Below are 22501 nucleotides of genomic sequence, written 5' to 3'. Positions count from 1 at the left end.
TCCATGCATTATGAACTTCTTAATAGTCGTAAGTATGTCTATCACCTGTAGCGTGTGAATTTCGGCCTGTGTCTCGCTTAAATCTTGCTCTAGATTTCGGATCTTTTGTTCTTGCTGTTCTCTCTCACGCTCAGCATGCAATACCTCTGCCTCCTTCCTTTGGCGATTTTTTTCTACCTGCATACAACATGTGCATGCACACAAAATGTTTTAAGGATAGAAATCTGGTGTGAGATACTGTCACATGCTGTATATTTACAGTGGGGAAAAAAGTATTTAGTCAGCCACCAATTGTGCAAGTTCTCCCACTTAAAAAGATGAGAGAGGCCTGTCATTTTCATCATAGGTATACCTCAACTATGAGAGACAAAATGAGGAAAAAAAATCCAGAAAATCACATTGTAGGATTTTTAAAGAATTTATTTGCAAATTATGGTGGAAAATAAGTATTTGGTCAATAACAAAATTTCATCTCAATACTTTGTAGGATCATTTTAAGTTTCACAAGATTGACAAATTATTAGCAAACACACACAAACACTCCAAAACAAACCCTCATGCAAACTTACCTCAACCAATAATACTAAGAATAGTTAAGGGTACAGACAAGGCACTCTGATTAGTTTGCACAAATTAAACATCACAGTCAATGACATAAAAAATAAACTATTTGAAAGTCATTATGTTTGGCTGTGCAAGCTATTTATAACAGAATGATGTACCTTCTCCAAGATACGCTTTAGAGAGGACCTGTCTTTTTCCAGACGGAGCAGTGTCCTCTCCAGCTCAGCTTTCTCTCCCTGCAGCCGATGTGCAGTGGTCTGCAGGGTAGCCACCTGCTCCTGAAGCAGATCCTTTTCTCCGTGCAAGAGTGCATAGCTCTCTTGCACCTCCTGCTTAGCCTGTTGCCTCTGTCTCACAGCCTAGTGAATTAGAAGAGATGTAGAATAGACACCATCTATGTGACTGTCCAGAACGGGTGTAAATAAACATGGTTTTCTGGACTAGTATGTTTCATGTCTGGGGCAGAAACTCAGATTTACAAAAAAGAGACAGCTTTGACTGTATTTGTGTCTGGTTAAGATATGGTGTCATGTGCAAGAGTTCAAGAACCTTGAATTTCGCTCAACTGACAATAACAAAAATCTCTTTGTCAGTTTATCATGGTTGTCAGGAATCCTGTCCATGAACTTCCGGCTGCTTGCCACCAGAGGTCGCCCTCGCATTATATTGACTCACACACCACACAGACTGTTACACATCACCCTGGACTACATTTCCCATGCTCCACTGCACTAATCACAAGCTCACCTGAAAACAATCACACACAGTTGCAACCAATAATACACACTATATAAATCAGTCTCACACCACCATTCAACGCCGAGTATTGTATAGCGTTTATCACTCATAATGATAGCTACTCTACGGAGCCATTTCTAGTTCTTAGTTCCAAGTCATAGTCTTGCCCTGCCTACTTTCCCGTGTTCAGATTCGTGCCTGTGTATTTTGTATTATCCTTTCGTCTTGCCATTCGGAATATGTTTGCACCTTGCCTGGACTATTGCTCATGTTGTCGGATTACCCCTCTTGTCAAGCTCTCTGGATATTGTTAGCCGCTGATCGACTACGCCCATTTTGGATTACTCTTCTGTCTTGCCCTCAATATACCTGTTTGCCATTGTCTGACTCATGCCTGTTATGACCACGTCTCTTAATAAAGCCTTGCATATGGATCCGCATGCCTCTCGCCTTGTCGCCCCCATCACAATGGTGATGATGGTGTAGTTGGTTATATTTTATTTGGTTGCATTTTATTTTTAATTTTGTGTTTTTACAGACACTGAGAGTGACAGACAGAGAAAAAGGAGGCATATTACTGACAGCAATATGCGAGACAGAACCCCTTGTCAAGATGAAAAAATGAAAATTCTGTCATCAGTTACTCACCTTCATGTCATTACAAACCCATAAGATTTTGATTCATCTTCAAAACACATGAAGATAAATATGGTAAACAGAATCTGAGCCATACTTGAACTAGATACATATTATACAAACCTAGATACATACATTACAATGAGGTTTGTTTTCGTGTGTCAAGCATGCACATTTCAGTTTCCAATTGCTATATTTGACATGCTCTATGTATTTGGCGTTGATCAATGTTTATATGTGAATAAAAGCATAAATAAAATCTATTCATATAAAGCAATCATGTCTCTTCAGAATATGTACATTAAACCACTTGATTCATGTGGACTTTATTTCTTATCTCTTTATAAACTTTTCTAAGCACCAAGTTTTGGTGTAGTGATCTTTCGATGGAAGGACAGGAATCTCTTCGAAGATGAAGATGAACAAAAGTCTTACGGGTTTGGAGCAACATGAGGGTGAGCAAATGATCACAAAATTTTCATTTTGGATGAACTAACCCTTTAAAACACTGTGTAAACTCTAAGAGTGCGTGTGTGTGAGTAACCTCCTGCAGGCCTCGTGTCTGTTTGTCCAGTTCAGAGACCCTGAGCTCAGACTCTTCCTGGCTTCTCTGCAGGATCTGTAGTCTCTCACTCAAGCCATGATTTTGCTTCCTACTGTTTGTCAGAGCCTCCCGTGTCTTATCCAACCTTTCCTGTGCACATATAACACACACATACAAGTATGAACAGGCATCAATCCACACATGCATAGTCACACACCCACATCCAGTTTTAATGAGGAGGCTGTTCTTCTCCTCACTACTACCAGTGTCCTGCCTTTTTCCCCTTTTTCCACTTTTTCCCCACTCTTTCCCAACTCTCGGATCACTTTTTATTGGCATGAATGGCAGGTCTCAAGCAAACTGAAAAAGATTTACACTGAGGCCGCAGTGTTTTTGTTTGTACAGCATCTTTAAAACAGACTCATACTAAGCCTTAAAAGCCCTCCAGAGGAGCTGGAGAAAATTAATGAGTTCAGTCAAGCATTTTAATGCACAGTCATCCTGCACCTTCAGGGAACAGGCGGCAGCAAAGGTAAATACAAAAAAAAATCCAAATCTGGAAACATTATGAAACCACAGAATAATTCACTTCACATTGTGGCCATGCTAGTAAGATGATCTGTTAGGTTTCAATTAAATCTGTACATGAACTTGAGGTGAATTGAGATCAAAACGGATTGTGGCTGAACCACAATTAACTTAATAAGGTTGATTGTGAGTTCATGATGAAGAAAAATTATTGACAGTGTTTTAATAAAGCCTCAATAGAGAATTTGCTTAAACATGTTTGAAGTTCCATCTAGTTCATATGTTTAAGCTTGTCTTCTGTCTTACTGTTGTAGGACTTGTGTACTGTTAGTAGTATAGTCAGTTAACTGCTAGTAAGGCAAACTGCAAACTTATGCAAGCTATAAAACTCATGCTAACCTGCAGCATCTTCCGGTCATGTTCACTGGCTGTGAGAGCTCGCTGCAGCTGCGCAGCCTGTTCCTGTGCTGCTCCTGTAGCAGCATTGCTCTCAGTCAAGGATGCAGCCATGGACTGCAGTTGCTCCCTTAACTGGCTCTCCTGCAGTTCTGTGTGCGCCAAGGCAGTTGCCAACCTCTCACCCTCAACCTACAATGGAACAACAGTGCTGCATTATATTACTCAAACATGACTGATGTCCTTTTAGATGCAGCACAAACCTACACACACCTTCAGGAGGGCAGCATGCTCTTCACTGTCTCCCAGTTCTCTGCGGAGGTTGTTGAGGCGTTCCTGCAGTGAGCTGACCTCCGACTCATTCTCTGTTGCTCGGAGGTGGGCACGCTGCAGCTCTCCCTCCAACCCCCGGCGTGCGAGTTCCAGCCTGGCAGCTCGAGCTTCCGCGGCCTCACAGGTCTCCTTCATACGGCGGCGCTCAGCCTCCAGACTTTCCTCAGAGGCCTGGGAGCGCTCCAGCTTCTCCTGAATACAACAGTATATTTATACTGATAATGTGACTACTGGAGGTGCAACTCATCAAAGATTTTTATTGTGGACACTTGATAATTCCTGTTTATTGTATTTGACTATGGTGCTGGGAGAGAAAGTTGGTGCACCACTTGGATTCCAGAAGTAAAAATCCCATTGAATGTTGTCATAGTGTTGGGGGTAACACATTACAAGTAATGCAAGTTGCGTAATCAAATTACTTTAAGTAACTAGTAAAGTAACACATGACTTTTTAAATTTAGAATGACGTATCTGAGTTACTTTTTGAAATAAGTAATGCCAGATACTTTGTTTCCCATGTCTTGACTGACAGCTCTCATGTTGCCATGTTGAGAGAAATCGGGAGTAAGTGCAGAGGCGTTGTGCGGACTGTGTGAGCATGATGCTTACTGTAGTTCTAGACTAAATATGAACATGCATTTACTCATGTCGCCTGCACAAAAATAGATTCAGTATTCCTCAAAATGAAGAAAAAGTCAAAGGCAAATTCAGAATATTATACAAACCTGCAATAATTAAATATATTAAATAAGACAAATATAATTTATGTATTTAATCCCATTTTATTAACCAATGCCTTTGCTACTGACCTTCAGTGATCCAATTCAACCATACTAAGTAAAAATGTTTAATTTTTGTTATTGCTGAATAGTGTTGAACTTTCTTCTCTTGCGTTATATTCTTCATGCAATTTGTTTGAGCTGCGCCCTCTACTGTACAGACATGAATTTACATTTCACTTTTGTGCAACTTTTTATATTAAAAACAAACAAGCAAGCCCTGCAAGATTTAAAAAGTAACTCAAAATAATGTAACACATTACTTTCCATAAAAAGTAAATAAGTAACGTAATTGGTTACTTTTTTAGGGAGTAACGCAACATTGTAATGCATAACTTTATTTTAACTTTAAGTAATTTTCCCCAACACTGGTGATAGTGGAGCAGAAAAACTTTTTTTCCCATAGATTTTTAACATTTAAAAAAAAATTCCCAGATTTTTACACTTACATTTTTCAAGACAGACCTACAGCACCATGAGTTTAGTGTGTTCTTCTTTTAAAAATTAGTTTATAGAGATAGTTCAACCAAAAATGAAAATTCCGTCATTAATTACTCACCCTCATGTCGTTCCAAACCTAAGACCTTCACTCATCTTCGGAACACAAATTACGATATTTTTGATGAAGTCCGAGAGCTTTCTGACCCTGCATAGACCGTAACATAACTACCAGGCCCAGAAAGGTAGTAAGGACATTGTTAAAATAGTCCATGTGACATCAGTGGTTCAACCGTAATTTTATGAAACTACAAGAATACTTTTTGTGCGCAAAAAGAAAACAAAAATAATGACATATTAATTTGTGGTCCGAAGAAGAACGAAGGTCTTACAGGTTTGGAACGACATGAGGGTGAGTAATTAATTACAGAATTTTAATTTTTGAGTGAACTAACCCTTTATCTCTTGTCTTGAAAAGTGGCCGATCACTGTTGCACTCAACTATGTAAACCATCTTTGTGTTAGTGTAGAATGTATGAGTGTTAACCTTCAGTGCTTTGGCTTCTGCCTCAGTTATATGTTGGCTGTTCTTCATTTTGGCCAACTCTTCACTCATAATCCTATTCTGTAATTCCCCATGCTGAACCACCTCATCCCGTAAGGCGAGTGATGCTTGTGTCCCCTCTAAATGCTTAGCCAGCTCACGCTTTCCTGGTAAACATACACACACATGATAATCAAAAACAGAGCCGCAAACTGGTCTTCACTAAGTAGCGTGTACCCAAGTATCAGGCTAGAATTCGCTCTTACCCTCCTCCAGCTCTCTGATAGATTGTTTCAGCATCTGTATACGTGTGTTGCCTCTTTCCTGACTGGCTTGCAGGCTTTCTACCTGCTTGCTGAGACTGTGCACCTGTGCTTGGGCCTCATCCTACAGTCACACATTCAGACAGAAAAAGAAGGATGTTCATGTTCTTATGTTTATTGTTATTGATACACCTTGTTTTGTTTCAGATCCTCCATTTGTCTGTCCCTCACTTTTTCTTTTACTGTGGAAACTAGTTTTGTCCATGGCATAAATGGTCATGTTCGAAACAAAAAAATTTCTAAGGTCAAATCCTACAAATCTTGGTTTTTTTGGGGGAAGTGGAAATGTATACTGTGTGTCCAGTTTATGTTTTTATGTTTTAAATAGTTTATCCAAAAAATGTTGTTCAAAACCTGTAGACTTTGTCTTCTGTGGAACAAAAAAAGAAGAAACTATGAAGAATGTACTAGTTATTCTTCAATGTAGTTACAATGAATGGATACAGAAGCTTTCAAGGTTCAAAAGAATGTAAAACAACTATAAAATATCACAAATACAGGCCATTTTTATGTGAGCTTTTTGTGAACAACAGACCAAAATTTAAGCCATTATTCACTGAAAATCTTGACTTCCACCCTAGCTCTCCTTGGCATGTTCATACGAGTTCATAAAATACCAGCATTGCCAAATGATTGAACAAATCATTCTTTTAAGTTGGATCTTTTCAAAGAATTGGTTGATCCAGTTCACAAAAACAACCTGAATGATTCATTCACAAATCAGACTGATTTGTGTTCTACTCAGTTCTGATTCAATAATTCAGGCGCAGCAGTTAACAGTTCACGGATGGAGAAGTCTAGCATAATTATACTAGTATAGCTCGGTGGACTATTTTTATGATGCCTTTGTGGCAATGTAGAGGTGTCAGGTACCCGCTCTCTCTGTGTGTCCCTGAGCTCTTGCTGGAAGTTACGTAGCAACACGTGAACTGAGTCCAAATCCAATTCTCCATCTTCTCTGCGGGAGGGGGACAAAGAACACACCAGCAATCCACTTACCCCAGGCTCATCTGACATGGGTTCACCTGAGGGTTTACACAGAAGATTTCATTTGATTCTTCTCACAACTAACATAGAATACCATGTAAGTTAGAGCAGAACATTGTTTAATAACCTTTAGATTTTAAGAAAAGAATCCTTTGTAATATAAGAGTGGTGATCTTCTTCTTGACCTTTAACTAACCTTTGCTACAGAGACCCGATTCATTATTGGACTGAGAATGCATTACCTTTCACAGGTGATCGAGTTCTCCATGGTGAGGGACTCCGTCTGCATTCCCCCGGTGCGGGCGAACGTCTTCCACGTCCGCTTCCAAGTGTACGTTTCAGGGTAGAACTGAGAACATTCAACCTGTGCTCAAGATCTCTCCGTATGGCGTCATTCTGTCCCAGCTGCTCTTCCAGCCCTTGGGCCCGGGCCTCTGCTAGACTCACCTTCAGCCCAAGCTCCCTGAGCTGGGCCTGGGCTTCCTGCAGTGCCCCCTCCAAGCGAGCAACCTCCTCACGCTGCTTCACTTGGCTCTCCTGAAGATTGGCATCCTGTTGTTGCTGCAACTCTTTCTCCTGGCGCTGCACTTCTTCCAGTTCTGCTACATGCCGCTGCAAGCCTGCAGCCTTTTCACACACAGACCAGTTCCAACAGTTTACGTTTGTTACTGCATGTGTGTGTGGATTCTGTATTTATGCCAGTTTGTTTGTTGTACCTCCTTCAGAGCTGCCTCTCTGCCAGCATCACTTTCCAGTACTCTTTGTCTGAGAGTAAAGGTCTCCTTTCTCATTTCCTCCTCTCTATGCTCTTCCTGAGTCAGTCTGATCTGCATGTCACTCAACTCTTGCCCTTGTTGAGTGCACTGACCCTCTAATGTCTTCACCTGCTCAGACACATGCTTTTTTATTTTATAAAAAACGGTTGCCTTGTATACAAAAATCTAGACAGCTGAATTTCATGAGAAAGAGGATGCACTGTAGACCTGGTAATACAACATTTTGTTCCATTGTATATGCATGTATAACTAGACTAACAACAAATTAACCTGAAAAATGCTGACATGCTGATATTTAGAATAATGTTAAGGCACTGACTATAAAAGGAAAACTGGTCATACTTTATTTTAAGGTCCAATTCTCGCTATTAACAAACCATTAACTATGACTTTTGCTTCAATAAACTCCTAATTTGTTGCTTATTAATAGTTAGTGTGGTAGTTGTTAAGTTTAGGTATTGGGCAGAATTAGGGATGTAGAATATTGTCATGCAGAATATGTCCTTTGTATGTACTAATAAACAGCCAATATGTTAATAATAGGCATGCTAAAAAGCAACTAGATAATAGTCAGAATTGGTCCCTATACTAAATTGTTACCAAAAAACGTTAGATTTTTTTGGGCCCTGACCTGTCTGCGCAGTTCCTGCAGTTCCCTGCGTGCCTGCAAGCGAGATTTCTCAAGTTCACGCATGTTGGTTCTCAGCTTCAGCACCTCCTGCTGGAGGGAGGATTTACATTCTTCTAACACTGCCAGCCTCTGGTCCTTTTCTTCTCCCACTCGCTTCAAACTGATAAAAAAAAGAAAAACAAGGACAATTAATAAATGTTTAATGAAGCTAATTCCTTGTTCCATAAAGAAACTGAGCCTTACAAGGAATGTTCGACATCCCAAAAAGACATTTGTACTCCTTTGCTGATATTTAGTTTACACTATATAGTTACACTAGTATTTTAGAGTACTACTGTTTTAGAGGAAATCCCTATGTTTTTGTTAATGCTCACTTAAAATCACATCTCAATGATGATCTGATGTTATAGCCAAGCTAACAGGGAACATTTATGTAACACAAAAGATATCAACATTTCAAACAAGTCCAATATGCTAAACCTGTTGTTTTCAAACTCGGCTCTCTTCACAGCTGTACGGAGTTCATGATTGGAAGCCTGGATGGCCTCTTTCTCTCTCACAACATCTCCTAAAGCTCTCTTCAGTTCCATGCCCTCACGCCGCTGGGCGTCCCTGTCCTGCAAACACTCCCTCAGCTCTCGGTGGGCCTCGATCAGTTCCTTACGGCCAGAGTCCCTGCTCTCCTCCACCTCACTCAGTTCCCTTCTCAAACGCTCCACCTGAAAGAGACAGAGATGAGAGGGAAAGATTAAATGAAGCCATATGATTCTGTAAATACAAGAGGAGTGATGGGTCATGGTTTGAGTGCAATGGTGTAACTTTATCTATCTAAAATAAAGTCCATTTAAATCACTCAAGTGTGGTCATGACACCACAGAGGGAGTGAAGATTTCTAACAGTCATATTCCTTACGTGGCACTGTTTTGCTGAGGACAATTCAACTTTATTTTCCATGAGATGAATGAAATGGAAACACAGCCTATTAGTAAAATTCCACTGCCTTGTTCCATTCAGCTTCTCAAAGCATGTGAGCATCAGACTCATCCAAAGAGTTCTGCCCTCCTTTCAACACCGGATTTCAGGGCACATTCTCGTTTGCACTTAAAAATGTGTTTTAAGTGCATGTGAAATGGTTCAAATTTTCAAAAGCTTTCATCAGATATGCTCAGGGTGAAACTCCTCGCCCATGTAAACACACAGGAATATGACCCACATTCTGGTAATTGCTTGGCTACAGCTAATCATTTTATGGTGCATTTTTTTCCCCAAAATGCAGCCAGAATGCAGAGAGAAAGAGGGAGAAGAAAAACAGAAAGACAGGACAGGCTCCAAAGACTGCCACACACAGCAGAGCAGCGATGATGAGAAACATCAGCAGTGTGTGCAAGCTTGTGTAGATGCTGCTGTGTTAAAGAGAAATATATGTGTGTGTGTGTGTGTGTGTGTGTGTGAGTGAGTGTTTAAGTTCAGCGGCCACACAAGTTGTTTTCTTCTCATAAATCTTAATGTAAAAGAAATAAGCCCATGCCAAGACCACTCTGGTTTAATTCATTCATGGGGGTTGGGGGTAGTAGGATAGTGTTGGGTTAGAGAAGACCTCTGTTTAAGAGTTGGGGGCGGTGTTTCCATAGAGATGACTTTAATTACAGAACAGGAAAAATAAACTTCTGAGCACCTGCTTATTTGTGACTGCAACTTTTCCTTTTCATATCATAGAGAGAGCCTTCGCTTTTCACTCCCCTGCTGGCTTTTATTGTTCCCTCTCACCACTGGTAGTTTGTCATTGTCTGACCAGGGCAAGCTGGAGGAGGTTTAGTGAAAATAATCAAACAGGAGGAGAGAATCCATCTTAGTAAGTAGACAGCTTCACCTAGAGATGAAGTTCTCATCATAGCCTGGGGATAGATTGTTCAAACAACTAAATCTCTGGCCTGAGGTATGTGCAGAGGTCAATTCCAAAGGTTGACCTTAAGCCTGAAAGGTAGAAGTGTACACGCACGGATACAAGCACAAACATCAAACTGGTGGCACCTGGAGCATGCTCAATACACATTAACCAGTGCCAAGTTCAACATAAGTGTGTGCTAAATGGCGCTCCCCAAGACTGCACCTGGTAGGTACAAGTTGGACTCCAACAGGCCTTATGTTGCCTCACGGCCCAACATAAACTTACTCACCTCCTAACTTATATGACGTTGGTTATTTGGCACTGGCACAAACACAATTTTTACTGCTCTCCTGTGCTATAGTTTTTTTGTGTTCTGGATGATAAATTTGTTTCTGTGACTGAACAACTGGAATGTAAAGTCTCGGGTTGTGTGACCTCTTGCTGAGACTCCTGCCTCTGCAGAGAAAGCTCTCTGATCTGGTCATTTAAGCTGCGCTCCGAAACTTCACGGGAACTCAGAGACTCCTCGAAACGAGACCGTAGGTCTTGAAGCTCTGCCTGCAACCCTAAAACTGTGTCCTACAGAGAGAGAGGGAGAGACAAAAATGAATATAATAATGTGATGCATGAAATTAGGGCTGTCACTGTGATTAATATATATACCCAGGATCATTTTTGAAGCAAAGACTTTTTAAAATGTATTTATTCAAAATAGTACAGAATTTTAATATTTGCAATATATATATGTATATATATATAGTGTATATATATATATATATTTTTTTTTGCCATCACATGAAAATAATTATAAGCTTATCATATCAGACAGAATTCTGACATACTCTATACTTTTTTCAAAATGCATAAAAAAAAAATACAATGGATGAGAATTTCCTATCACAAATAATTCAATAATGAAATAATGTTCCATGCACATTATGAACTTACATATTCTTAAAACTTTGTTTAATTCACTCTTCAATGATTCGATTCCACCACACAGAAATGCAAAAATGCAAATGAACAATAAACTATTACATTTTCATAATTTACTGAGAAACACATTCTCCACTATGGAACAGTGTGTGAATGTGTTCTTAAGATCAAAACAGATTGTAGATTTTAATATCAAATTTAATGAATGCGCTTAAAAATGAATGCACAATTAATCTCATACATTAATATGATAACTTTGCAGCCCTAATCTAATAAAGACAAAACATGATCCACAGACATATTTGGATTTATTATACCTTGCCCTGCTCCTGTTTTGTCAGGAAGTCTCTACGCATACGATCCTTTTCAAGGGCAGCTGTCTCTATGTCACGCTCGACAGTAATTATGCGCTCAGTAAGAGTAGCCTTCTCTGCCTCCTTCTCAGATAGAACCTGCCAATCAAGAACAGTCAAAGCGGTAGAACCAACATACAGTGATGCCATCTGCCCCATGTTCTGACTGCAGATGGTTTAAGGCTATACAGGGCAACAGACATGCTTTTTGATCAGATTGAAAGGAAGTTGTCAAAAGGTTTTGATTGTGTTCCTCTGAGACACAAATACACACACACACACCTGCTGTTTATGACTTTCGGCCTGCAGCAGGGATTCTGTACAGTGCTGCTGCAGCTTGGCCAGTTCTTCCTGCAGCTGTTGCTGAACTCTGCGACTCTGCATGCGCAGCTCCTCGCACTCAGCCCGCAGCTGCGACTCTGCCTGCTCCCTCTGTGAACACAACTCCGCACGCATGCGCTCCTGAGACACACAAGACAGGTGCATGTGTTATAAGCATCCAAATACTCTCTTGAACCACAGGAGAGTTTTACAGTTTAGGGTTATTGCATTTCAATTGCATCTTCTGCCAGAATTTCTCTGATAGTCCTAAATCTATGGCAGTAAACATGTCAAAAAATAAACACACAATGAATACTGAGCTGTGTTGCATGCTGGGTATAGCAATTCACTCTATGGCAATTTGTTCCAGCCACTTCCAGTTATTTTAACTATACAAAACTGTAACTGTTATGCTGCTTGATGTTGCAATCTGTTATTTGTCATCATATTATTTTAATTATTATCATATTGAAAACACATTGGTTTGAAGTGCAAATGGTTTCATGTTTTACCATTTACTGCACTTTGTGTCTAATTAATTATAAATGTAACTGATTTGCTGTCAAACCAAAGATTTATACTCCTAGCAATACCACATCAAGTGTTAGGGAAAGTGCCTTTATCTCAAAATTTCAGTGATACCTTGTGCTTTCGCTCAGTATGCAGTTGTTCCTGATGGCTTTGCTGTGTTGTAATGAGGGTTTGTTGTGTGTTTCTCTCGACCTGAGCAAGCTTCAACTCTAAAGCCTGTTTCTCCTGCAAAGCCCGGGACATTTGCTGCTCTAGTTCACTGTGAACATTAGACAGCTCACCTGCGCAAAGGAAACAGCAAGTATATACACAAAGGAGAAACATGCTTTGTAATGAAAATATACACTGGAGACACACTGAGCTCTAACATGCTGGAAACATGAAATTATAATGCTATTTGGAATCATCATTACACAATATATAGTGACAGCACCAGCACATAAATAGTACAGTGTGGATGCTATCTGTGAGGGGACTTTATTAAGCTCTAGAGAGAACCTCGGCTGACCCCTCAGCTGTTCCCCAGTCTGGAGCTAAAATATGGGCCCCTTGTGGACTATAGCTGGAGCCCAATGGCCAGTGGGTTCAGCCAAGTCAACGAGAGAGGAATAGAGGCTCCCTGAAGAGACACTTACTCGTCATAGTCTCGTTAGCCTGCTGTAGACTAGCATTCTCTCCCTCTAGCCTAGCCCGGTCAGCCTCTAGCATCGAGGCCAGTTCCTGCCTGTCCAACAGGCCTGACTCTAGAGACTCTCTCTCAGCCCTGAGCAAAAAAAAAAGGAAGAGAGAATACAAAGAAAAACAGGTTGTGTTTTGTGAAGCTAATGAACATCTTTAAATGGTTGTTTCTTTAGCTAAGATCATTCAAGACATATGAGATGTTCTGGAGATGATTTACACAGCAAAACACAGGATTAACCTCACGGTGATTCTCTCACAGAAAAGACTTAGTGAAACTAGGAAGAGTTACATGATTGAACAGGCCCCATTGATAATTACTCAAAAAACTCGCTGAAAACACAGGTGTTTTACTTTGCCTGCCAACCTCAAATTCCAACATAAATACAAACACTTAGCCCATATAAACACATTAATACACCAAATCCTACTCCCACTATAACACACATTGACTCACCGCAGAGCGGCCAGGTCTTGGGCCAGGGCCTTGTATTTACGTTGCTCTGAGGTGAGCTGCACTGTGAGATTGGCTTTGTCTCTTGCCAGTTCATCTCTCTCTTTGCAAGTCTTCTTTAGCGAGGCAGCACTCAGCTCCATTTCTCTACGACATGTGTTCAACTGTTCCTGCAGGGCTTGCTTCTGCTTACTGACCTACACAAATCACACACATGTACATGGAAGCTTATATTTAAATGTTCACATATACCCAGCGTTTGCTGATTGTAGATCAACATCAGGATTATGAATCAAGTACTCAGATGATATCTAATCATTTGGTGATTTGTCCAAACACGTGAGATCCTAGATTATGCCAGTAACTGACCACTTAGGAACAGCAGGCTGTCCAAATATTTTCCTGATATGTTAAAACTTTCCCCACCAAGTCTGCACTAAACCGTTTGCAAGCAAACCAAAGGAAATTTTATTTCACTTTTCTGCCAAGCAGGTCAACTGAAAAAGCAGCAAGTAAAATGGACAAGGAATTGTTGCAAATAATGTTCTGTACTAATAATTTACAACATATCTTCAAGAGTGTGTAAAAATGGAGATTACATTAAGATCCAGTGATTTATGACAACACTACAGTTTTAACATAGTGACACCTCAGTAAAACATGACTGTAGGTGTAGACAAAAGAGCAGATGAATTCCACACTGTCTGTTGCAAAGCTGCGAGCAGACAGATCAAGCTTGTGATTTACAGCTTTTTTCACTCATTCTCTCTCACTCTGATACTACCCATCTGTAATATCTATCTCTCCAGTCTTCCTGTCCTTCATTTGTACTCGAGATCCCCTTTGCCTCCCCCATTCAATTCCTTTGCCACTCATAAAACACACGCTTGTGCCAAGATTCATATATGGAACTCTTGGAGGAAGGTGTTGAGTACCACGGCAGATGGGTCCAATATCTTCCCTTGGCTTTTTAATGTGACAACAAGACCCATCAGAGCACAGCTGAGAGCTGTGAATCATGCTGGGTAATGGGGCACACGCCCCCTCATTTTGTGACTGACCTGGGCGTGTTGCTCCAGGGCTGAACATTTCTTCCTCTGTAGGACGTTGTACTCTGCATCCTGGGTCACTCGGCTCTCTTGAAGGTGAATGTGTGAGGCCTCCAGAGCACGCTTCTCTGCCGTAAGGTCTAACAGCTCCTGCTGAAGTTGAGCTAGCTCTTCTCTGGCTGCCGCTCGCTCTAGCTCTGCGTCCCGTTTGCGTTCGCCAAGCTCTGCCTTTTCAGCCTCGACCTGGCAGGAGATTTTGAGAATAAATAACAGGACGATTACCATGTTGAAAAGACCACTCTTGCTGGTCGTAATCATATATTGTGAAGTGGATGTTGGTGTGTTGGTATCCACACCAGGACCATCCTTTGTCAGCCAGCTTTAAACAATTTCCTTTAATAAATTATCAGTTGTTGAACTGAATGAGTTAACTATAAAAAACGAGAGATTATTCAAGACTTAATACTTTAACACTATGCACAATATCCAGTTCCATGACCCCGACCTGTAAGAGAAGACGGTTCAATTCGACCTTATCTTTAGCCAGTCCCTCACTCAGGGCTCCCATCTTGGCCAGGGAGTCCTGTAGCCCTGCATCTTCACTTTGTAGTTTTGTGAGCGCCAGTTCCTGCTCAGTATTCTGGGCCTCCGCCTATAGGGAGGCAGTACAAACATCAGTGGGAAGTTTGGCTACATCCAACCATTAGCTACCAAGTTCACGTAACCAGCATTTATTTTGTAATCAGCGGTTAGAGTAAAATATGTTTGCAGAGCTGTTTAATAGCACTGGAGTTTAACCGTTACATTTTGTCCCCAGAATGACCTGCGGTAGAACTGCGGAAGTGTGGAAAAACTGTAAGTTAGACAGAGTAAGTGATGAAAAATCTTACAAAGGCAGTTTTGCATGGTAAATATCAATTACTACAAATAAGCAGAGCTACATAACTCACCCAAGGTCAAAGTAAACTGAGTTTCCAGTAATTCAACAACTGAGTTGGACATTTGACAGGGGAAAACTCTATATTTACTTAATGGATAAATAATGCAAAACTGGGTAAACAGTTTTATGACTGGATGTAATTCACTGTAGCAACATGCAGGTGAGAACAGTTTTATACAGACTTAGATCAGGTGTTGTTAAGATTAATGAATGAGTGAATATGTGAATGAAAGAATGAATTAATGAGAGAGTAAATACAGTATGTGAATAAATGTGTGACTGAGTGAGGAATGGAGTTAATGACTGAGTGGTTTAAGAGAAAGTGTGAGTTATGGAGTGTTTTGAAAGAATATGCTAGTGAATGACAGTGTTTGAAGAATGAAAGAATGTGTGAGTGTATAAAAATGGACTAAGATGTAGTGAGTGAATTAATAAGTGAGCAGGTGAGTGAATGTGATGGAACAAATGAGTGGGTGAGTAAATGGATGAGTGAATAAGTGGGTGGGTTAGTGTGCATTTTGTGTGAATGTGTAGAGCAGTACCCTAGAGAGAGCCTGTGCAAGACTGCTCTTTTCATCCTCCAAAACCTCTTTCTGTAAATTCAGCTGACTCAGAGCTTCTTTTAGTGTGACCAGCTCTTTACGCACATCCGAGTGTCTCATCTCCAGCTGCTCCAGAGTGTGTCGTCTGTAGAAAAACAAAAATGCACACAAATTGTCAGGACATAAATACACACTTTTTGATTTGTAGATATGGACAAAACAGCACAAAAAACTAATGAAAACCCAGGCACACTATGGCACAGAGGACTCAAATCCGCTCATAGGAAATGTACACACAAACAAAACAATTTTAATGTAAACAATGTTAAGGTTAAGGTATAGGCACATACTCATGCACACAAACATATACAAGCAGATATATTTCTATAAATACACTCCTAAAAGACATTTGCTCAAAAAAAGACTTGAGGTTAAAGATCACATCCAAAACCATTATTATCCATATACAATACATAACACATGATCAGGGTTGTTACCTTTGACCTAACCAGTAAACTAATGCATTATGCATCTTCATGTTTAATGCATTTTGTAAACAGTACTATTCTGGTTTGAGTCAAGGCTACTTTAAGGACAACATGTGCTAGTGATACTGACAGTAAACAATAGGACAGGGAAATAAACAAGGGCCAAGAAGGAAGTCAAGGGGTTTGAGGTTTCGCAATGCCGTACCCCCTCTCGGATTCAGAGCGTTCTCGAGCCAGCTGCCTCTCCAGGTCCTCCCTCTGCTGCCTGAGGAGGTCTCTCTGCCTCTGAACATCCAGAGAGGAGCTTCTCAAAGCTTCCTGCTCTGCTTGTGCGCATTCCAGCTGCTGCTGCAGGGCCGAGAGCTGCCTTTCAAGCTCTCCTTTTTCACTTGGAAGGGAGAAAAGGAAAGCGACAGTTGTGGTGTGGTGTGTAGCTGTTCAGGTTATAGTCCTAAAACTAGATTTGCATGCTTAAGCCACAGTTACTTCTAAATTAGGACTACAATTAGCACAAAGATGTGAGTTTGTGTGCTTGAATAAGAATCATGAGCCTTTGTAGCATAACAACTTATGTTGTAGAAACATGAGCAAAGACATTTATAAATTACCCTCCTAGGTTAGCCTGCAAAATAATGCCATGAGTAAACAGCTCTATATAAAAATACTGATGTAAAAGTAGAGGGTACAAATGTTCAAGTAGTAACTGATTTGTGCAGGTAACACTGCTATTGAACAATAGCATCCTTTATTAAAGTGCCAGGTTCATTCGGTCCCAGACTCTACCTGTTTACTATGCCCAGTGAAGTGCGGTATCTTTGGGTATCTCTAGTGCTGTCCTCCTCAGATCTCTCCAGAAGTTGATTCTCTTGCTGCAGTTCCCGGATTCTTTGTTCCAGGTTTCTGGTTTCATCTTCCCCCACATGCAGCTGATCTTGCAAGGTGGCAACCTGCTCTTGGAAAGCTTCCAGACATGCCTGCAGCTCCTTTGGGTGGATAGATATTTTCATTTAGTTAAATGTGCTGAAATTACACACGCTTCTTGATAGCAGAGTAAACTATTAGGGAGATATGGTGAAGTGTGTAATTTCTGTACCACTAGTAATGACACTTGTGCCATATAAGGATGGTGTACAGGGGGTTTGTTGCAAACCTGAATTTGTGTCTTCTGCTGTAAGAGGGCTCTCTGCACAGCTATCAGAATACAGTCTTGTTGAGAAGAGGAAATAGATCCTGCAGAAACAGATGGGTGCTCATCTTTTGATAAATCTGAGGAAATCTCTCCACTAACCACCTAAAAGAGAAGAGAAAAAAAAGAGATGAGTTGACAATTACTCTTCTCATGTTTAGTACATCTGGCCCAAAACATCATGGCAATCATGTTCAGTAAACCTGATTAATGTTGTGCAGTAACTGTTGCAGACTGCTGATCTCGCTGCGTAAGGCATCCTTCTCGGTTCGGTCTTCGGACCGATTTATTTCCTGTACAGGAAAGCATTCAGGTCAAAGTGACATTAATTACATTAATTGTTCCCTGCTGGTGGAATGACCTGCCCAACTCGATCCAAGACTTTAGGCATCTTCAAGAAATGGCTAAATACATATCTCTTCCATCTACACTTGACCCCCTATATCGCTGGCACTCTCGATTTTATTTTAATTGTATATAGTTGTTTTCTTTTTATTAAAAAAAAACCTTGACCCTCTAACACTTGCACTCTCTATTCTTCATTCTTTTTATTTATTATAAAAAATAATAATAACCTGACTTAACACAAACTCCCTCTATTCTATTTCTATTCTATCTATATTTTATTCTTTCTATTTATTATTTAAAAAAACTTGCTATGTGTACTGCGTTAGACTAACTGGGACTTGTCACAGCACTTAAATATTGTTGCTCTTTTGTTGGTTATATTGTCCTCATTTGTAAGTTCCTTTGGATAGAAGTGTCTGCTAAATAATTAAATGTAAATGATTCTACTGCAACACTGCTCACCATACTGTCCAAGCTGCTTCGCAGTGCTGTCAGATTGCTTGTCTTCTCAATGTTCTGTGCTCTGAGCTGTTTCACCATGTCACCCAATTCCAGGATCCTGTACAGATACATGCATGTTAGTCTTTAAATATATAATATCCAAGTATCATAAAAGTGGTCCTTACGACACGTTTTCTGTCTTAAGTCATATGATAGATTGTGAGGAACAGAGTGAGGAATAGACTGAAATTATGTTATCATTCACTAATATTTTGGCATCCACATTAGCTCTCTTTGGCACGTTCATGTGAAAAGTAATAATGTTCTATTTGATATTAAATAATTTCAATTTATCAGTTGAACTGGTTCACAGAACTGTCCTGATTTTCTGACTTCAATGGTTAATAATTCAATGGAAGTCAGTATCACGAGTGAATCACAACTTCCATTTTGGTCAGTTTTTTTTTTTTTTTTTTTAAAGCTGTCTTTAGCTTCAGAAGACTCGGGAAGTTGTATGGATCACATTTGTTATATTTTGAAGCTTTTGCATAATTTTTTAAGGTTCAAAGCTTCAGACACAAATGTAATTGATGAAAGAATTTTCATTTTTGTGTGTACTGTTTCGTTAAGAAAAATAGCACACCATTTTCCATTGTTGTAATCTGCAAGTTGAAATAAGCACATATTTTATGAGGTTCTGAGGTATTCTAAGACATACAGTACTCATTGTTCTGCATGAGCACACATACTATCACAATGTGAAGAAAAAAATGTGCACATGCGTAACATTAACAACTGAGGAAAAATGATCAAACACTCTATGGTGTGCTTATTTGATACCCATATATCTATGGCCCTTTCTTCCCGCTGCAATAAAGCTCAGCTAAAATTTCATATATCAAAATGGAGAGTGATCTCTGCTCTCTAACTGTCACTGATGAAAAGATGTAGAAGAAAGAAGCTGCAATGATACATTCATCAGAAGACCCCAACCCTGCTCTGTCAGATCCATGGATCCGCTCTCAAAAGAAAGTGTCATAGACCCTGACACATTATAAAAGTAAATGAAGAATGTAGAGGATACTGAACAGCAAATAAAGAGACACACTCTTTCTCTCTAGTTTTGGCATGCCACATAGTTGGATAGATGAGGCAATCTGTGCTGACCTTCCCTGTGTGTCAGCACTCAGGACAATGTACAATGAGTCATCTAGGAGATGCTCTCAAAAGAAAGTGTCATAGACCACTGACACATTATAAAAGTAAATGAAGAATGTAGAGGATACTGAACAGCAAATAAAGAGACACACTCTTTCTCTCTAGTTTTGGCATGCCACATAGTTGGATAGATGAGGCAATCTGTGCTGACCTTCCCTGTGTGTCAGCACTCAGGACAATGTACAATGAGTCATCTAGGAGATGTGAGTTCAGGACATCAATAATTCAATTCAAAGCTTAGGGATAGGTGCTGAAATTTATGGCACTGTGAAATCCTTTGAATACGATAATTTAACCCCAGCTGACAATACTGTATGTATTTATTACAGCATGCTGCTCAAGCATGATGACACTTGTATATTACTGTTGAAAAATGAATGGGACTTGTACGTAAACAGACAGACATGTTGTACCTAGAGTTAAGCTCTACTTTCTCTGCGTCAAAGCGGGCCTGCAGCTGCATAGCCTCTTTCAGCTTGTCTCTTAGTTGATTCTCCAGTGCAGATACTCCGCTGCTAGCAGGGGTACAAGGCTGGCTCATGCTAGCCTCCAAATTCACACAGGCCGTTTGAAGACGTCGGCCAGCCACCACACACTCGGCTCGCATGTCGGATAGACTCCTGTAAAGCACAAAAAAAACTATTACAACCAGCAGGAGCAATGAAATTCCCTTACACAACAATTTCCTTACGTTCCCAAGGAAATGTGTTTTGTTCACAACTGACGAGAGCCAGATGGACGAAACTATATTGTGATCTGGGAATAAACTCTTTGAACAGTGTCGTGCCTGAGTAAGGGTCGTGAACATTTTCTCCGCTATCCATGTGTTGAGTAATCCCCATTACAGCAAATTACTCAACAATGATCACAGCATTTACACAGGCCAAGCCCTCATCAAGCTTGGCTCTGATGGATGGCTCAAGACTAATCTGAAGGGCAATCTAACCATCACATTTCCCAGGACGATGCGGTCAGGATGGGTGAGGGGTGACCCAGGTGACCCGCTGCGCTTTGATCCCAAGGGTTCTGGCTGCAAGCTACACTCACCTGTCAGCAAAGGCCCGCAGCTGGGTGAAAGAGCTTCGCAGGAAGGCGGCCTGGCGCCACAGAGATCGCACACGGGCTTGCTCGCGGCCGTTTCGGGAGGTATTCATCTGCGGGAGAGCGACACGGCCATATGGTCGGCAGGTTCGGTAATAAGGAGGGTGGCAAAGAGGTTAAAGATGTCTCCATTATAGATGCACACATACAAAAAATAACGAATGCACCCACACATACTTGAAATGCTAGGCGCACACACTCACAGAGACTCACATACACAAATGATACAGTAAACTTTTCTTGACTGTATGAGGCTGAATACTACATGGGATCCTTCATATGACCAGATGTTTGCACCGAGCAATGAATTCTCGCTTTTTTTTCCAATCGACTGGAATGTTTTCACAGGAAACAACAGCTGAGAAAATCACAACAATGATTTAAAACAAAGACAGTGTCCAGACTGACAAAACAGGCACCAGGGTGGAATTCCACAAGTTCCAGAGTTGAGTTTCATTGGGTTGGATTAAGGAAAGATTTTCCTTAAACTGTGGATTTGGATAAAAACACACACTACAGATCTCTCCTTCCTTCCCTCTGTCTCTTTTTCCTCCTCCCTCTCACCTCAAGTTCCCTCCTGAGTCGAGTGTCCCTCTGCTCTGCCTCCTCTCGTGCCTTCTGCAGGCTTTCCGACAGGGCCCGATTGGCTTCGTTGGCTTGTTCGAGTTGTTCCCGGAGCAGCGCATTGACCTGGCTCAAACCAGAACACCTGTGAAATATATGGAACTGCTTCAGAGCACTGTATCCCGGGACCTCAACCTGTTAAGCCATGAGCCAAACTTTACACATGATCTCACCCCCCTCCATTGCGCGGCCTCTATCAGCTTCTATGTTTACAGGCTCATAAAGGCCCACGTCACATTCTACGTTGCCAGCCACGCTTAGAGGGGAATGTGCGTGACAGTTTTAATAAAGTCCATGTCAGCTCCAGCCTAATTGCCACCAGATTTGCTTGTCAAATAGTTTACAGGGTTATTTACATCATTCGTGGCAGAATCCACCCAGTTACATACAAAGATTGACGCCAGGGTGTGAGGCAGTAAGGGCGACGAACAAAACGATCATCAAAGGGGTGAGCAACAGAGAGAGACACGATCAAAGCTATGAGAATGTGTTTAATCATTTTCAATAAGTATATTTGCTCCATGATTCTGTGTTTTGGCTTAATTCAGCTTGTGCCCCTCTGAGAAAACGCAAAGCCGTTTTAGCAGTAGTGTAACAGGCATAACACTTCTGCCCAGCTGAATCTCAGTTAATTGTGGTATGCTATGAAATTCTCATGAGCCGTGGCACAGTTGACTTCTCTGACATAGGAAATTAAATAAATTGTGTTACAAGACTGCAGAACCACAGATGATCGGATGAACTGCACTGTGCAGTGCGCTCTCTGACAGAGGCACTAAGGTGTAAAAATGAATGAGAGCTTGGCACCTGGACGGCCCAGATTTTGCCATAACCGTTTCAATTACGGGCGAGTGGCACAGTAAATCACGTTCTTTTAAAGGCTGGCGTCTGGGTTGGTAGGTTGGCCGGCTCTTTGTATGAAGTGCAGTAAAAACTATTTGGCTGAGACGGTGAACAAGGCTGTGATAATTAAGTCTGACAAACTGGATACCTTTTGTTTTTGACACCCCCTTCTAAAACTATATATTTCCAGTATGTGTTTTTGGCGATTGAAGTAGGCAGCTAGGAGATTTAATTTAGAGCAGTTCAGCTCTATTTGCCTCCTTAATATATGTTGTTCATGTATCGTTTCTCAATGTTAGAATGGTGAATGCCTGGTGGAAAATTCAGCTTAGGTGGTGGTACT

General features: G+C 40.8%; 1 protein-coding gene across 1 annotated transcript in view; it reads right to left on the bottom strand.

Moving 5' to 3' along the window:
• LOC107593190 (rootletin-like) overlaps nt 1–22501 on the bottom strand; it is a 47189-nt gene that overhangs the window by 1044 nt on the left and 23644 nt on the right. The window contains exons 7-35 of the mRNA XM_016282800.1: nt 21256–21400; nt 20638–20744; nt 20004–20210; nt 18394–18490; nt 17787–17876; nt 17548–17688; nt 17181–17380; nt 16603–16785; nt 15910–16054; nt 14933–15079; nt 14440–14670; nt 13382–13575; nt 12882–13009; nt 12358–12527; nt 11677–11856; nt 11359–11493; nt 10541–10684; nt 8698–8936; nt 8218–8377; nt 7527–7694; nt 7053–7437; nt 6697–6848; nt 5767–5887; nt 5504–5667; nt 3680–3931; nt 3410–3598; nt 2483–2632; nt 723–923; nt 46–177 (exon numbers count right to left, since the gene is read on the bottom strand). Of these exons, the coding sequence (XP_016138286.1) occupies nt 46–177; nt 723–923; nt 2483–2632; nt 3410–3598; nt 3680–3931; nt 5504–5667; nt 5767–5887; nt 6697–6848; nt 7053–7437; nt 7527–7694; nt 8218–8377; nt 8698–8936; nt 10541–10684; nt 11359–11493; nt 11677–11856; nt 12358–12527; nt 12882–13009; nt 13382–13575; nt 14440–14670; nt 14933–15079; nt 15910–16054; nt 16603–16785; nt 17181–17380; nt 17548–17688; nt 17787–17876; nt 18394–18490; nt 20004–20210; nt 20638–20744; nt 21256–21400 (4957 nt within the window). The remainder of the gene's footprint in view (nt 1–45; nt 178–722; nt 924–2482; nt 2633–3409; nt 3599–3679; nt 3932–5503; nt 5668–5766; nt 5888–6696; nt 6849–7052; nt 7438–7526; nt 7695–8217; nt 8378–8697; nt 8937–10540; nt 10685–11358; nt 11494–11676; nt 11857–12357; nt 12528–12881; nt 13010–13381; nt 13576–14439; nt 14671–14932; nt 15080–15909; nt 16055–16602; nt 16786–17180; nt 17381–17547; nt 17689–17786; nt 17877–18393; nt 18491–20003; nt 20211–20637; nt 20745–21255; nt 21401–22501) is intronic.

The sequence above is a fragment of the Sinocyclocheilus grahami genome, unplaced genomic scaffold, assembly GCF_001515645.1.
Source record: "Sinocyclocheilus grahami isolate Dianchi unplaced genomic scaffold, SAMN03320097.WGS_v1.1 scaffold166.1, whole genome shotgun sequence".
Lineage (NCBI taxonomy): Eukaryota > Metazoa > Chordata > Actinopteri > Cypriniformes > Cyprinidae > Sinocyclocheilus > Sinocyclocheilus grahami.
The sequence above is the reverse complement of the archived record's forward strand: the minus strand, read 5'-3'. Positions and strand labels throughout refer to the sequence as shown.